The sequence below is a fragment of the Lonchura striata genome, chromosome 7 (assembly GCF_046129695.1).
Source record: "Lonchura striata isolate bLonStr1 chromosome 7, bLonStr1.mat, whole genome shotgun sequence".
NCBI lineage: Eukaryota > Metazoa > Chordata > Aves > Passeriformes > Estrildidae > Lonchura > Lonchura striata.
In genome coordinates, this window is record NC_134609.1 from 24692063 (window position 1) to 24708518 (window position 16456).

Genomic DNA, 16456 nt, shown 5'->3' on the forward strand with positions numbered 1-16456 from the left:
CTCGGCTTTCCTGCAGTCACTCGAGGGAACAAGAAGGGCTTTGGTGGCTGCTTCTAGCCAGTGTTTGGCTAAGGCATCACGAGCTCCCACTCCCAGGGATAAGCACCCAGCACAAACCCTGCTGCCACCCCACTCAGAGCTGCCAGCACAACTGCAGCCAGGCAGCAGAACACAGTGGGACAAATCAGACCCAACCCAGGCTTTCATATATTTGTATGTTTATTATTTCAAAGTACAGTATATACATAAGGTATAGCAATACCTTTGAAAACTTTATACAGAAACAGGTATCTACAAAATTAAATCAACAAGACATTCTGTATAGGACTTACACACATAGATTGGAAGAATCAACAGTTTCAGTTAGAACATGAAAATGAGAAGGAAACACCCATCCATCTTGGAAAAGCTCTAAATATCACCCAGCTCCCTCTGCAACACAGACACCTGTCCCTGGACAGGTGAGACAGGGTACACCTGATTCTTTGTGCCACCTACTGCTGGTGTTCAGTCACAGTGACTGGCACAGGAAGGGTGAAGGCCCCTTGGGACAGGTCCTGCCCTCTGAACCCCTCCCCAGGTTCAGGTCTCTGCAGCATGTGGACACTCAGGTTTTACAGTTGATGCACTGGAAGCCAGACATACTGATTTTAAATTTTTCTTTCTTTTTTAGTTATGAACCAAAACATTGCAATTAAAAATATTTTAAGAGAGGTAATACAGGTGTTGCCAGCAACAGGTGAAGATAGTGAGAAAATGTTCAAGGAAGAAATCAATATCCAGTTTTCTGGACACTATAATTAAAAAATATTGCACAAGTCTGTATGGCAGCAAGCCAGTGATTTCCATAGCATAAAATTGTAATAGAGTCAGAGGGTCTGGCTTCTGACAATGACAGTGCTGGATTTTACAGAGGGTGGAAAAGCATAGGCAGCTTTCTGGTAGGGCCTCTAACATCATCTGTCTGTGCGATGTTTGAATGAAAAGAGCACCCTGAGTATTTAAGAAACAGATGTTTAAGCTTGTAAGATACATCCAGCCACAAGCCAGAAATTTTCAAAAGCAGCCTGTGGCAACTCCATGTCTAATAGACACTGGATTTCAGTGACAGGACACTGTGCCATTTCATGCTGCAGGCTGCCTCCATGATTAGTTTATGAATTCACCAGTTTGTCTCTAAAATTCAATTTATCTGAGGACAATTTTCAGTTTCAGATTCCTAATACAATTTCCAAAACAAGGATAAGTGGGACGAGATCACTACACAAGGCTCTCACCCACCCTGCACCAGCTGTGTGAGCCACCCCACAGAAACACCTTTCATAGAAAGTGCTCTGAATACAACCCCAACAGAATTAGACCCCTGACAAGTTACCCCATGGGAACGGGGCCAGCAACATTTTATAGCTGATACCTCACTGCCTCTCAAAAAGGAGGAGGATCCTTATGCCAAGTTGCTGGCTGGTACTCATCACACCCCAGGCTGACTGGAGAGCCACTTGCCAATGTGCAAGCCAGAATGACTTTTCCAACTCTAACAGGTATGTTTAAAATAACACCTGTGGATGACAGATTTGGTCCATGAAAACACCATGCACAAAAAGCAATGTGGTATTTTGGCTGCTTTGTGTGTCTCCATAACCAAGGGGAAAAAAAAGGTCTGAGAAGTTATTAGTGCTACAAAGAGCAAGCAGCATTTCAGCAGGGCAGGAGGACAGCTAACTAGGTTTCTCAACTTAAAAGGAGAACAACCATGCCAAAAGAAATAAGAATTTCCACAAAGCCATTGCACTGATTCCATCTGCACCACACACCTCCTTCATTCACACTGTACACCTGGAGAACATACATTAAAATATTACAATATTAACATGGTATCTAAAATACTGGAATCATTCAGCTGAATGCCTGAAAACATCCAGATATCTGGTACATGAAAGCATGAAAACACAAACATACAAGAGCTAAGCTATGTTTTAGCATGCAAATTGTTCTAAAGTACTTTCTCTCAGCAGAAGGTCCAAGCTCAGTCATGAACAACTGTCTGTTTGCCTCCTGGAAGCTGTGACAAATCTGTTTCAGCAGAGCCAGGTATTTGCTTCTTCACATCACTTAAACAACAGTAAAGCAGAAGTAGTCCCATGACTGCACTGGGCCAAGTTTCCTAACATTTCAGCTAACCATTGCTCTCAGGAATTAGAAAAATAGATGTATAAAAACCCACCCAGATTAAAGGCTTGCAGTTTCTATGTAATTCTTGCTCAGGTTTTAAACTATTTTCTCCCATTCTCCCTTTCCAAAGGAATACTTAACCCTCTGACACTGAAGGAACCTGCCATCCCAGACTCCTGAAGCTCTCTGGACCCCAAACCAGGTCTTGATCCCAACAAGGACTTTTAGAGATGCCCATCTTTAAACTAACAAGGAAGTCCCACTCTCTTGAACCAAACTATTCAAACCAAATTAGGCTCTTTTGCTCAATTTGTTTTACTACAAAGCTCAGGCAACTCAGTGGCATCTGAAAATGGAGTTCACACCCCTAAGTCACCCAGATGTCTGATCAATTATCCTCCTCTGTGCTGCCAAATTCAGGTCCCTCATTCAGATTTGGTGTATAATACAAACACTATCTGCAGTAAGAGATTCTCCCCACAGCCCCCTTTTTGATTAAAGTAGCTAAAGCATTGCTATCATAAATGTACATTGACTCTTTTTTCATGGCAATAGGAAGTTCAAGTATTTAATAAAAACCTGAAGTATGTATTTACATGGTGATCTGCTCAATTGATTTTGGTCAAAAGGTGATAGATACAGAAACTACTCATTTACCGCTGGAATAAAGATATTTTACATTGTGTATATTACTTACCCTGGAATTAAAATGTGAACATGATGTTGTGACTAACCCAAATCTCATCACTTTGATACTTTTCCTCCATCACCATCTCAGACACTGAAGGACTAAGTAACAGTTTTCAGTTATTTTCATCAACTAATTCTTCACAACAGTAAAATCAAGGAGTTGCACAGATTTCTGTGCCACTTTCACAGTCCAACAATATATTAAAATCCATTTAGATCTACTTCTTATTTCTTACCATTATTGTCACTAGTTGGTCTAGCCACAGCTAATAAGAAAATTTCACTGGTTTCCATTTTTCTTCGAAAACAGCTTCAATCACCATGCCTACATGTACTTACATAGATTTACAATGGGCAGCTTAAACTCCTTAAATGCTGTTAGTTATGCACGAGCCCCGAGAACTTTATTAACCAATTATCTGATATCAGATTTCTTTTGATCCATATGTCTAAAGATCAAGGGTTTACAAGATTTGCTGAACTGACATTGGTTTCAACTACATGAACTCAAAAACTGAATCAGAACACTTTCTTATTCCTTAGTTTTACTGTTGTTTCACTCCTCTGGAATAAAAAAAATGACCAGTTGAATGTTAATCTAAAGCAGAAAATATGCAATATCATGGCCACCACTTGAAACCCAAAATTTTGTAGCAAAGCATTATTCCATGCATGTGTCAAAAATGCTTAATCAACCCAAAGATCAGAAATAATATGCAAGGAAGGAAATAAATGTCTTAAAGCCCTTAAAGCTCAGTAACACTGGATATGTTCAATAGCAACTAAGACATAATTGGCTTTATTTTTTTTCAAGCTCCATCATTAAGAGACTGATTAATTACACAGTGCAGAAATTAAAATCTCATGGCAACTCACACTCCAAACAGTCTGCACTGCAAAGCATCTGTATTTCAAATAGAAGTGCCAGATAAATGTAGTGTGCAATGAATTTCAGCAGTGCCTCAGGCTGATCCTAGGTAGACAGAACCACACAGATGCCAAACCCTGTTGATCTCTCACACGAGTGAGCCTGTGTGGCTTCTTCTGCAAAAAACCCAGATGCTCGTGCTGGCAGGCAGAATGTAAAACACATTGGTCTGTAGCACCTGCCTTTTCTGCATCTTCAGGTTGGTGAGTCCCCAGAAGTTTTAGTTATGTCTGCTTTATTCTCTGTTCCAGTTCATGCTTGTGTTTAATAAGCCGTTCTATTTCTGTTCCTAGAGTTTGCAGGTTTTCCTTTTTTGGGGGAAAAATAATAAGGTAGGTTATACAGGGAAATGAGTCCATCGGCACAAAATGCACTAGTAAGTCAAAATTACTGTTTATGTCAGCAGGTTGATACTTTCACGTATCCAGAAAAAATGCAAATTATTAGATTCAGAAAAAAACATAACCATTGCAATAAGAGACTCAAAGCTCACAGCAAGTCATTTTTTGCAGTTACCAGTATTCTACAGGATGTCTAGAAGGTAGAATGCCAGTTCCCCTAGCATTCAAGGAGAATGATGATGATTACAGGAAGAGATCTCCAGCTTGTGCAGAGCCCTGCAGCCCAGCTGGCAGCCTGCACACCATTTTGCAGCCTGCCACCTCTCCCTGGCAGTAGGTGTGCTGCCCCAGGAGCAGAGCCTGCACTCCTGGCTCCACATGCCCAGGGCAGAGCATGCAGAGACCCTGCCCTGCTGAAGGCACAGGCACTCCAGACCTTATTTCAAGCAGAGCCCATTAGTACAGCATACTCTGAGGGTCCTAAACTGGAGGTACATGGCATCATGTCACAAAACTCCCTGGTTAACCCCAATGCTACCAGCAGCAGCAAATCACAATGAGCTGACTTCTGAAAAGCCTTTAACAGCATGCAGTGAAGGGAGCATCTGAGAACCACGAGAATGTGCAGAAGAACTGGCACAGCTACTCACTTTCAATGTAATATTCTTCAGTAATGTATCTTCTAACACAGCCTGAAGCTTCCTGTTTATCTCTAAGGAGAGTTCCAAGGTGAGCCCACTGTCTGCAGGGTGCGATGTATACAGAGATGCCATGATCCCACCACGCCTGCTCAAGTGTACTTTGTTGAAGTCAGAGGCCTCTGATGACAGTGTTCCAGCTTCTTCCCGCAAAATATAACTCTGAATAATTCTGGAGGATAAAAAAAAAATAAAAAAAACAATGTCATAGCATTACAAGACAGAGAAGAGTCAGATGCTGAAGTAACTTCAGGTTCCTGACAGGAGTAATTTTATTTTCAAGCAGTACTACATTACCAAAAAGGCAATAAAAATTTATTCCTGCAATGTTTTTAGAGGAAAACCTTGGATACCAATAGTGATACAGAAAATGCTGATAAGCAAGCCAAGAGACTACAATGTGCAGGGTTTAGTTATTTAAAAGTACTCTGAAAAAACTACTAGGACAAGAAAGGTAATTTTAAAAAATCTGTATTTCTTTGCTGCAGAACTCCAAACATGGAATCTTAAGCTTTCTACACATGGAAAAAAAAAAAAAAATTACGAAGTCACTTCCCAAGAGTCTTCCCTACTCTGATAATTTTCTGTGAAATGGTACCAGCTGGGCATAAACGTATGGACTCATTAAGTAAGGGCTGTTCCTAACAGGCAACTGCACTGTCCAGAAGCAGCTTTCTACCAGCATTTCTTACCCTCCTAACTGAAGTTCCAGACATTATCCTGTAAGATGAGATTTTCATTTAAGTGGAATCTTGTCTCACACATTAACCACTGACTACATTCAGCTCAGATACATCATTTATTTGATGTCTATACCAGAGTACCACCTGGAATAATGTAGATTCTCCTTCCAAAGCAAACACAATCAGCACCCTTTTAAGCACGTGAGGAGAATGAACTTTTCTGTAAGCCAGTGGCAGCAGTCCACCTCAAATCAGCCACCTGCTGACCATTTTGCTACCAAAAACCCACTTGTGCCAGTTTATTCCTCCTGAAAAAGTTCAGTAATAGTACTAATTATCAAAAATTTGGCAATTACTATAACTGCTGGGAAAAGAGAAGAAAAACCCACAAAACTAATTCCATCTATGAAATCTACAGTCACTGCAATATTTTTACTGTTTTAAACATTTTCACTTAGACAATTAGTTTTCTACTTGTCTAGTGTTTCAGCTCAACACTGAAAACCTGCATGTAAAGAACACAGAACATACTTTGTTTTTTTCCTGATTTCCTCCACTAGCTGTTTAATGTGATCCTCCATAAACTCCATCTTCTCATTTTTTCGAGCGTGTGCCTTCTGCAGCCTTAGTATTCTTTCAACCAGGACAGCCTTGTCCACCTCTGGGAAGCTGTCCACAGCCACGGCAGAGCCGGTGTTCTCAGGCGAGCGATCCTCGGTGCTGCTCCGCGCGTTCAGGGACCCTGCCAACACACCAGCACTTGGATCAACTCCTTTGGATCTTACATCAGGTGAAGTGCCCCCAGCAGAGCAGAGCATGCATCACTATCTGTCAGTAGCTGAGGATGCTTTCCCCAGGATGCCAGCTTTCCCTTTATGTTAGTGGGGTTTTCCCTAAAGGATCCTTACAGTGTTTAAATGCCACACGCTGGGACAGCGGTGCAGTCCCCTCCTGTGGGTGCACAGCCTCTGGTTTAAGTGTGCTCCCTTCAGGAATGCTTATTCCACTTAAACACCTTCATGTCCATTTACTCTGCACTCAGCTGATTTTAAATGTGTGTTTTGGAGTAAACTAAAATTACAATAAATACCATGAAAACTGTACAGGCTCACAAAAGCCCTACATATAAACACTGCAGCACTGATCACTTTGAGCTTGCAGTATTTACTTTCTGCTGTTCTTTCTAAGCAATTGTCTCTCTCACACAGTGAGATTACACGACATCTGGACAGAAACAACTCAACTTAAAATCCAAAGATATCAAGTAAGAAAATGTGCTGTTTTCAGTGCTAAAGATCACTCTTTTACTTCTAATTGGATAGAAAGTAATGAATATTACATAAACCCACTGATGTCTCTAATGATGCTAATTGATTTCTCATTTACACAGTCGCAACTGTCGATAGGGCAATTAAACAATGTTGGAAGCCACTGCTCATTTTTATTTTGCCTCTGGCAGCATGTAAAAGGAGCATGTATAAACTGGAGTCCTCTTGGGCTTCCTCCAAACATAAAAGCAACCAAATAAAAAAGGCAGGTATTTAAAAAGAACCAAAATATATAAACATTATACTTTAATCTCATAATAAGCACTTAGAACTGCAGTCAGCCAAGTGCATTTTGGTGCTTAGAGGCTATTTTGTCAGTTTTAATGGGAGGCTGCCCACACACTGCATATGCACAAACCACATAAAGAGCAAGCACACTGTGGCAACCTTGTTAAGACTGAAGGGCTGTTTGGCAGCCCTGCTATGTGCTCCATTACCTGATGAACTGGAACGGCTCCCCATGCTGCTGACTTCTTTGTCATAATTACCATTTTCCATCTGATCCAATTTCCTGCGTGCTAAAAGTATTAACAAAATTATGATTATCAATAGCAGAGTAAGAATTAAAAATTACAGTGTTACCCAACATACAGAACCTCTAATCATCTCTGACCTGCACTAATTTAACATGATGTGACAATTGAAAGACAATGGTAGCAACTACAAGTAAAACCCAAACCCACCATGATCCCTACACACTGCTTACTTGCCAGGGTAATGTCATATATAGGATTAACCTGTACCAGTAAGACTTCAATTTGATCTTACTTTTGATTAGGTCTGCCATGTAAATCACTACTGATGTCAGCAACTCTGTTCCAGCATCTCGGAACAGTATCACTACAGCAGTACTTGTGCCAGAAGCACCACTCACTCAGTAGGGATCAAGAGGGAAAGCACACAGCTGTTCTTACATGCACAAAAAGAGACATGGAACTTGTCTTGCAAAGTGCCAATAGGATCTCTTCTTTCAAACACACTTCAAACATTAGATTATCTTCAAATGTATTTGCTTTCACATTGTTGGGTATTTGATGACTTCTATTTGTAGACAAAATTAGTCATCAGTCTCCCCATATCCAGCTTTATAAACTGAAGTGTTATGTTAAAAAAATAACCAGCAATTCCTGATATGGTCAGCAACTAGGAAATTTCTGGCAGCTTCTGAATATACTCCTACACAGACCAGGATCCATATATACCTACGGTGACATTTCAGTAGTCAGATACATCATAACAAAGACTAAGCTCTTTTGAAGTAAGTATTTCATTTTATGTTTAAACCCACTTCAGAAGTTACATTTTAGACTGAAAATTAACACAAAGGTCTGTAACTGCAGTTTCCACAAGGTCTAACTTCCTCACTCTCATTGTTTTCAGGAACAGGGAGAGCTTCAAGGGTGACATTCAAGCAGTGAGCACACACAGACAGGACCTGAATCTCTACCAGACACTGAGGGGTTCATAGATGGGGCTGTCTCCTAAATGAAAATAATCTCCACCTAGCTGAAGCTGTTTTGTGAGGTCTTTCAGGTTTGCTGCATGCTTGCGCTTCTGGGTAATGAGGTCATCCTTCAGTTCATCCACGTGGGTCTTCAGGGCAGACACCTCTTCCTGCTCTGAGGCCAGCTGAGCCTGCAGGGTCTCAACCTCTGACTTTCGCTGATCCTCCTCCTTCTGTAACTTGATGGCCTGAAATTGGAATTTTATATTTTCAGTCATACACAAAAAAATTCTAGCCTAACCATAGAGCACACGCAACATCCCTAACTGCACTTTTCACCTGGGAATCATTCACACTTTACATTTATTATTCAGGCTGAACACTAGCACTTCACATGAAAATTAAAAGTCCTCTACTACCTCCAACAATTATTCTTGATACAATACAAAGTCACATTACCTTCTGTGACACACTAGGTTTATTAAAAATTACATTTATCTCATAGTACAAACAGGACCTGAGGAACAATTTACGGTAAAAAATTTTACAGGCAAATTAGAACCTTCTGTCTGTTTCACTTAATCTGAAAGTGAACAACTCTCTGCTCCCAAAAAACCAGAAAGAGCAACACAGTGACACCTCCTCACTCCAGTGCAGTGTGTCTCAGGATTTCTTTCAGCCTGGGAACGTGAGGGGTTCATATCCCACTGCTACTAATGGCAGACTCAAGGAAGAACTGCAGTCAGGTAAATGAAGATACAAGATGGTATTCATGTGCTACTTCTTTATCTGCATCAGACATCTTACTAGAGCAAAAACAAAAAACCCACTGTACTCACCAGATCATCTTTAGTCTGTTGAACGCACTCCAGCTGATTCTGCAGCTCTCTTTCACTGTAAGAAAGCTTATCCAACTGGCTCTGTAAGGAATTGTTTTCAGACTGAAGCTGTGCATTCTTACTGGTTAATTTCTCAGTGAATATCAATAGCTCAGATTCTCTTTTCCGACTACCTTCAATGTCCTTCTGAAGATCAGCAACCAGAGAATTGAAACCATCTATTTCTTCCTTTAAAGCACTGATTTCTTGTTCATCTCTGTCAAAACAATTGTATCACATTAGGGATAACCTGAGCTTAAAGATATGAAGTATACTGCAATAAAAGCATTCCGGTCAAGTCCAAATGAGGCAGGGGAACAATCCTGGGATATCTGTTAGTCACTGGATCATTTTAAACGCCAATGGAGTTTTCACTTTGTTTCACAACACACTGCAGTGCTGAAATGACAGATCTCTGCAGCCCACAGAGGACACTCAGGCATTAGCTCCTTGAGGAAGCCCACCTCTCCATACTCAAATTCTCCATATGACCTTTAGATCAGGGCACAAACAAAACCCTCAAAACCAGACCTAGTGGGTAAGAGGAAGGTTTGCAAACCCAACAAACCTTGCCAATCTGTAAGAGGCCTTCTCTTCAGGACACAGGGAAATACTCCAGTTTGGATTTCTCTAGGACAGCAGTATGGCAATTCCTGACACATCCTTATCCAAGCCCTGCAGCTCTGAACCAAAGGGCTTGTCTTACTCCATTACTCCTCTTCCCAAAAATAAGTCCTTCCCCTCTACAAAACAAGTTTTTGTTTCTACTGACTCTCATATCCAATCCATCTGAGTGAAAAATGCTACATCTTCAGTTATCATCAACATTCTACAGAAAGTGTTTGAAATTAAGCCCAAAATTCAATAGCTGTTAAAAATGTTACAGACTAAAAACGTGTCCTTTTATTTGCTTTTGCATTATTAGTTCATTAATTCTTCAGTCATAGAATTTGATTCATCTTTTCTAAAACCAGAAGAAAAAACCCCACCTTTCTTACAGGGAGTGTATATATTCATATTTAAAAATAAAATTAAAATCACACAAAGCAACAGCACACATCTCATGAAATTTCCTGACAGACAGTGTAATTATGAGGAGGATCAATTCACTTTAAATCAACAATTCTGTACTGATTTGTTTCTCCAAGAAGAGCTGAGACCCAGTCATTTGTGCTGCAAAGTATCTCACCTGGAGCTCCCATTTAAAAACCTGTGCCAGAAGGTTGCATGTATACTTGTATTTTACATTTTCAAATATGTTGTTTCATTATGGCAGGAGAAATCTCTGCCTAGCAGTCAGGGTTGGATTAGACAAAATTAAAGGTTTAGACCATTCTAAAAGAAATGTCTAGATTATCCTTAAAAAATTGCAAATGAAAGAGACCAGGGAACACTGGAGGTGATCGGTATCCAGTTCAGCCATGAAGTTCTTCCCAGCATTCAACGTAAAATCATATTCCTCCAGTGAACAAGCACAGGTCAATATTCACTTTAAAATATAGTCTTTATAAATTTTAGGATGTCTGCCTTGAAATTGAAATAAAAGACAATATGAAATTTGATGTAGGGATAATAAATGGGAAGGATACTGAAAAAAAAATCCAAATTGAATAGGAATGACAGACATATTTAAGCATGTCTCATTTACTGAGAAGAAAAGATAAGTAGAAACACACATTTGTAGTTTCACACTTTGATCACAATCACTTTAACTCACTTGGCAAGATTCCAAGTGAAAAATAACTGTTACTGATCCAAGTGTAGGCTCCAGTAGTTTCCAGCACACGGGAGTTTCCCTGGAAAAGCTGAGGACACCATGACAATACAGGTGACCAGCACACAGCACATGGAAAGTGGCTGATTTGCTAAGCACTGAGGAAGGCCTATAATTATGGAAATACTTCACAATGATAAATAAAAACTGGGTGTTTTTAACCAGCATGAGAAGGACAGATACAGGGGTGGTTCTGCCTATCTCTATTTATGCAGCACCAGTGGAACCAGCAGAGTGGCCAGCATTTTGTATCCCAGTCCAGGTGTACCACACAGACACAGGACCATGCTCAGACACTCCTGAATCGTGCACAAGTCCAGCCCTCCCCTGAGATTATTCCCCTCACATTCTTAAATGAGTGAACTTCAACACAGCAGAATGAATTCCAGTCCATTAGAAAGACAAGTGCCTCACCCTGTCTGAATACAGCATCTGTCAAGTAAGTAAAATTCTTTCCATTAAATAATTCCATTCATCCATCACAATTTTAAAGCAATTTATCTTTCCAATTTAGTTGCTCCCTTCCATCTTTCAATAAAACAGGCACTGAGCAGACACCTAGAAGACAATTTCCTGTAGCGTATGCTGGAAATCAGGCACTTGTTATTCTAACAATGAGAGACATTAAATTAGATTTATCAGTCTCAATCCCCTTGTTTTGTGAGAGGCTACCAAGGTTATATTTAATATTAGCAACACTGATTTAAACCAAGATAGGCATTCTTCAAATTACAATGCATTTAAAGCATCAATAGCTTCAATAAAACAAACCCTTCCCCATCTCAGATAATCTTTTAAATCATTACTCAAAGTGCACAACTGTACCTCTGATGCTGATCCTGCAGCTTATCTACAGTTTTGACTCTGTCCAGCAAATTCTGAATTTCACTTTTCTGTCTATTTATTATTTCCTTATACTTGGATAACTCATCTTCTGTTCTTAAGCGCTCGTCCTCTAGACACTTTACCTAAATGGAAAAAAAAAAATAAAACCAGAAACTATTTAGTTTCACAAAGTTCAGAGCTAAATTATCCTGATTATATGTCTAGACTGTTGTACAAAGCTCATGTGTTAATTTTTTGGTGGTTCCAAATAACTTAGACCAATATCCCAAAGTATTTCAGATCAAGTAAGAGTCGGAAAAACAAACAAAAAAAATTAAATTCAACCAGGGCGCTTAACATTAATTTTATCCAAAGAATCAAACTTATCAGTCTAATGGATCAGGGCGCACAGATATGATGTTTCCTCAGTTACCATACTCTGTCTCCCTCCCTTTTTCCACAGTCCTAATGAGCTGCTCTGGAGACAGGGATTGGCATGCTGTTCTATAGACTGTCCATGAGTTATGGACAGCATAACCTCCTTACCAGAGGCCAAAACTTTTTTCACAGGTAGGAGAAGCTTACAAGTATTTTATTTATACTAAATTTAGAAGATTTCAAATATTTGCTGAATTACAAATCTAAAATGTTTCTCAGCTTTTCAGCCAAATGAGGTGCACACAATGAAGCAAAACACTGTTGTGCTACAGATCAGCTCAACATTCCTAAAAAAGGCTATCCAGAGTCAACAATTAGGTATTCATTCTAGTCTCATGCCAGCCAATCTCTAATCAAACTGAAGACAGATCTGAAGTAAAAGTACAATTAGGAATGGAATCTATTATTGATCAAAAAACACAGCACTGTGCTTTCAGCCCCACTCCAATCCAACTCAGCACACTTTACCTTTGTTCTCAGTGTTCGAAGCTCATCCATGCCTTCCTTAAATGTTCTCTTCAAGTCTTCCAGTTCTTTTATTTTTGCATGATGCACCTTTTTAGAGGGTAAAAAGCTCATTAAGAAAACTAATGTACAGTGGCACCTCAAAAAAAAAAAAAAAAAAAAAAAATCTAGGGCAATACTGGCACCACAACAGCTGAGAGGGCTTGAGGCAGAGCAGCTAACCCAAAGGCTTGGTTTACTTCTTCAGAAAGGAAAGCAAAACCTCAAAGCTTCTTTATTCTCAGGAGAATTTAACAAAAGTGAGCCTGCACTCTCTGGTTTTAGGTACACAAATCTATGGCACAACAGGCCCTAGGAAAGCTCTGAGCAAACTGGCACTTGGTCACTCTGAAGATGGCATGTACACAGATGAGCTGTGAGCAGAAACATTATTAGAGAATTTCACTTTGGAGCTAGCAAATCTCTAGAAAGAACAGAGGCTGGTCCTTGTCTGTCCTTGCCATACATCTTGGCAAAATAGTGGCCAGAAAAAGGCCTGACTCAACTGAACTTGTGCTTTTAATTACAGCAACACTCATGCTTATAAACAAAAGAGAAGTTATTTCACCTTCACTATGTCATATTTTCCCCCAACTTTGTTTTTAAAAAGTAAATCCAAGGTAGTACCTGAAGACATCCTCCATAAAAAGCAATGCTGGAAGGGCAGACACCTGGGATTTAGTATCAGACCACAAAAAAAGAGAAAATCCAAACAGTCTGGCATAACTGTAAGCAGCTTAAAATAAGATTCTTAAAATTATAACCCCACAGAATTCTTAACCACAAAGTGGACTTCACAGACCACATATTTACCTCCAGGTTATCAGACTTCTCCTGAATTTGTTTCTCTAGTTCTCCTTTAGTTACTCGGAATTTTGCATCCAATTCATTTGATTTTATTTCTTCTGACTCCTAAAGTGATTGAAGAAATATAAGTAGAGTTTTAAGTTTTATGTTTCCCATTCCATTCTATGAGTGTACAGACAGCTTTTCACATCACTAAGTCTTTTCTCTAAGTACACCTCTGATAATCCTGAGCATGCCAAGAAAGACCCCCACACTGCATGCCAATCAAGATAAACTTTTTTCCCTTTTATTTAACAACTTTTCAGCAAAGTAAAAAACCAGTCAGTATTCAACTCAGCTTTGGAACTTTCACAGGATAATTCTTTCCTGCTACACTTTAAGCTAGAAAGAAATGAAAAAGACGACTCAGGCACTAAACAATAATTTGACATCTTGAGAAAATGGGCCTACTTGATATGATTTTATCATTTCTTGACAGTTTTTCCTTATCTGATCTCCTTCTTCTTTTGCTTCAGTTAATTTTGTCATTGCATCTTTGAGGTGTTCTTTGGTTTCCTACAAAAACAGTAATTAAAAGAATGGGTTAAACCTAGTGAAATCCATTTACTTCATCTGAGAAGCACATTTCTCATAATAAAACTTCCCTTTCAGTCCGAAAAGAACTAACAAAAAGTCCAAAACTATTTTTCCTCTTGCTTCCATTCATCTGTTAATTTACATCATTCTATTTGACCCACCATTGAAGGCACAACAAAAGGATCTCTTGTTTATGAGCCATGCACATTTTCAGACAGCAGATTTAACTCTATCACTTAGAAACTAAGGTAACAGTTATTTCAAACAAATAACCCCCCCCAAACACAAACTTAACGACAAATTAAAATTTGATGACCAAATTAAAGAGAATCCTCCAGTACATCCTCCCTTTACATCCTTTCAACATTTCCATTTCAGTATCACTGTTTGAGAGCACTATTCTGACTTTTGCTGCAGGTATTCAAATTAAACAGAAACACCACATTAGGAACAGTACATAAAAAGTAAATATTATAACAACCCCATTACTCTGACTATATTTTCATGTAATGTTATCAGCATCACTTCACCCACCTTGTGTGAATCCATTTCTGTTTTCAATTTGTTCTGAGCCCATTTTACTTTTATAACATGAGAATTGATTTCTTCTTTCATTTTTTCTATTTCTCTGTTGAGTCGAGTGGCTTCACCATCCTGAGAAAATTTCACAGGTTTTTTTATATAATTAAATGATCTAGTGTTTCTAGAACAGAACTCCTGTCCACATATCAAGTTGGTTTTTTTCTTAATGTCTGGGTTTAGCAAAATCATGCACATATTTCAGAATGCACAATAATACTTTAATCCAGTGGAAAAAAAAAACCATCAGTGTTGTGGTTTGAATAGCAAGGTAAGGTTGCATTACTCTTAGTATATGTTAATGTTATATATCTGTGAAAAGACAAAGCACCACAGAGGCAATTTTTGTTTCAGAAGTGTAGTTTCTAGTAATTTATTAATTTTTGGCTCTTCCACATGAAATAGTATTGTAAAACACAGCTGTGAAGAACTACAAAAAGACTTGGATCATTTAATAATCTTACCACTTTCTAAGAGTAGCAAAATTTTGGATGAAAAATTCTATTGCTTTATTATCAATTATAGTAGTACAGAAGAGGAAATACAGAGTGAAAACACAGAAAAACAACAAAAAAAGACTGCAATAATTTAATGTCACTGCAGCCTTTTAGAAAAATCTGAAGCTAGAAATTACTTAAAATCTAGAAAACTGAAAGAAGATGTCTTCTCAATTTTGTCAAAAAAATCCCTAATGCTTCGCAAATTAATATTCAGGGAAATATTAAAAGGAACTTCAAAAAGATTGCAATGAGAACTAAGTAACTTTTTTCCCTTCCCTTGGAAGGAAGACACTTTCACAGCTGTGCAGCAGAAACTAAATGAGAACAGGTTTCTTTTACCAAGTACAACAGCAAACAAGTGATAAGGTTGTTCTGACAGTGCTTTTAACCAAGTCACACAGCAGCACTTGGAGTACCTTTGTTTCATAGAGCTGATGCAATCTTCCTTTCTCCTGAGAAAGTTGTTTTATTTTATTTGTAAGCTTTTCTATTTCTTTGTTTGCATCTCTCAGCCTTCTCTCAAGGCCCTCCTTTTCCTTTCGGAGGTCAAGTGACTCCTTCTCCCCTCGGACATATTTCATCACCATGGTCTCCTTCTCATGGCGAGCTTCCTCACATTTCTTGTTTGCCTTGAAAAGTATCAAAACATTATTAATCAAGCCTTTTATTTAATAATTAACCAGATATTTTTACTATTGCAATAGAGCAGCATAAGAAAGCAGGACTCAAAAGCTCCAGTTTGATAAAGACTAACATTCAATCCCTCTTAAGCACTGAAATTACTTCTAACCATAAATATTTTAACAGCTGCATCTTCACAGCTGAACATCTCAAATAAGTTATCAATACATTAGTAATTTGGTTTTTAGAAGGAAAGAAGTATAATGTTTAGGAATAAAATAATTTTGCAAATACTCAATACTGGTACTCTGTCTTCTTTCATCCACATGCCAACTGCACAATCATTATCCAGTGGCTTACTTTTCAGCTGGATCACTTGCAGTGGTTTACTTTTACAGATTCCCCCCACCCCACCACTTACAAGTTCTGCTTCAAATTAGGGGAAAAAAAGTAAAATCAGACACTGAGCTTTAGAATAAATGCAACAGAGAAAATACTTGGCATAATATTATATTAAAAATGAAAAAAAATCCCAGATTTCAGTAATACATAAAGACTAAATAAGAGCTTTGTGCTAGAATTGAGAAAAATATTAGTTTTGTGACAGCCTGTCTGAAAAACAGCTACTGCCAGCTTTTAGCTCCCTCTGAATCAAGTTCAGCTTACAGGT

General features: G+C 38.8%; 1 protein-coding gene across 2 annotated transcripts in view; it reads right to left on the reverse strand.

Moving 5' to 3' along the window:
- Positions 1-201: 201 nt before the first annotated feature.
- The window catches only part of CCDC186 (coiled-coil domain containing 186), a 35511-nt gene continuing 19256 nt past the window's right edge, over positions 202-16456 (reverse strand). For both annotated transcript variants that reach the window (XM_021525950.2, XM_021525951.2), the window contains 12 exons: positions 15582-15794; positions 14621-14740; positions 13961-14065; positions 13517-13615; positions 12668-12754; positions 11762-11904; positions 9124-9379; positions 8343-8532; positions 7278-7358; positions 6044-6254; positions 4782-5001; positions 202-4098 (listed from right to left, as the gene is read on the reverse strand). In XM_021525950.2, coding sequence (XP_021381625.2) covers positions 4015-4098; positions 4782-5001; positions 6044-6254; positions 7278-7358; positions 8343-8532; positions 9124-9379; positions 11762-11904; positions 12668-12754; positions 13517-13615; positions 13961-14065; positions 14621-14740; positions 15582-15794 — 1809 coding nt within the window. In that variant the 3' untranslated portion in view covers positions 202-4014. The remainder of the gene's footprint in view (positions 4099-4781; positions 5002-6043; positions 6255-7277; positions 7359-8342; positions 8533-9123; positions 9380-11761; positions 11905-12667; positions 12755-13516; positions 13616-13960; positions 14066-14620; positions 14741-15581; positions 15795-16456) is intronic.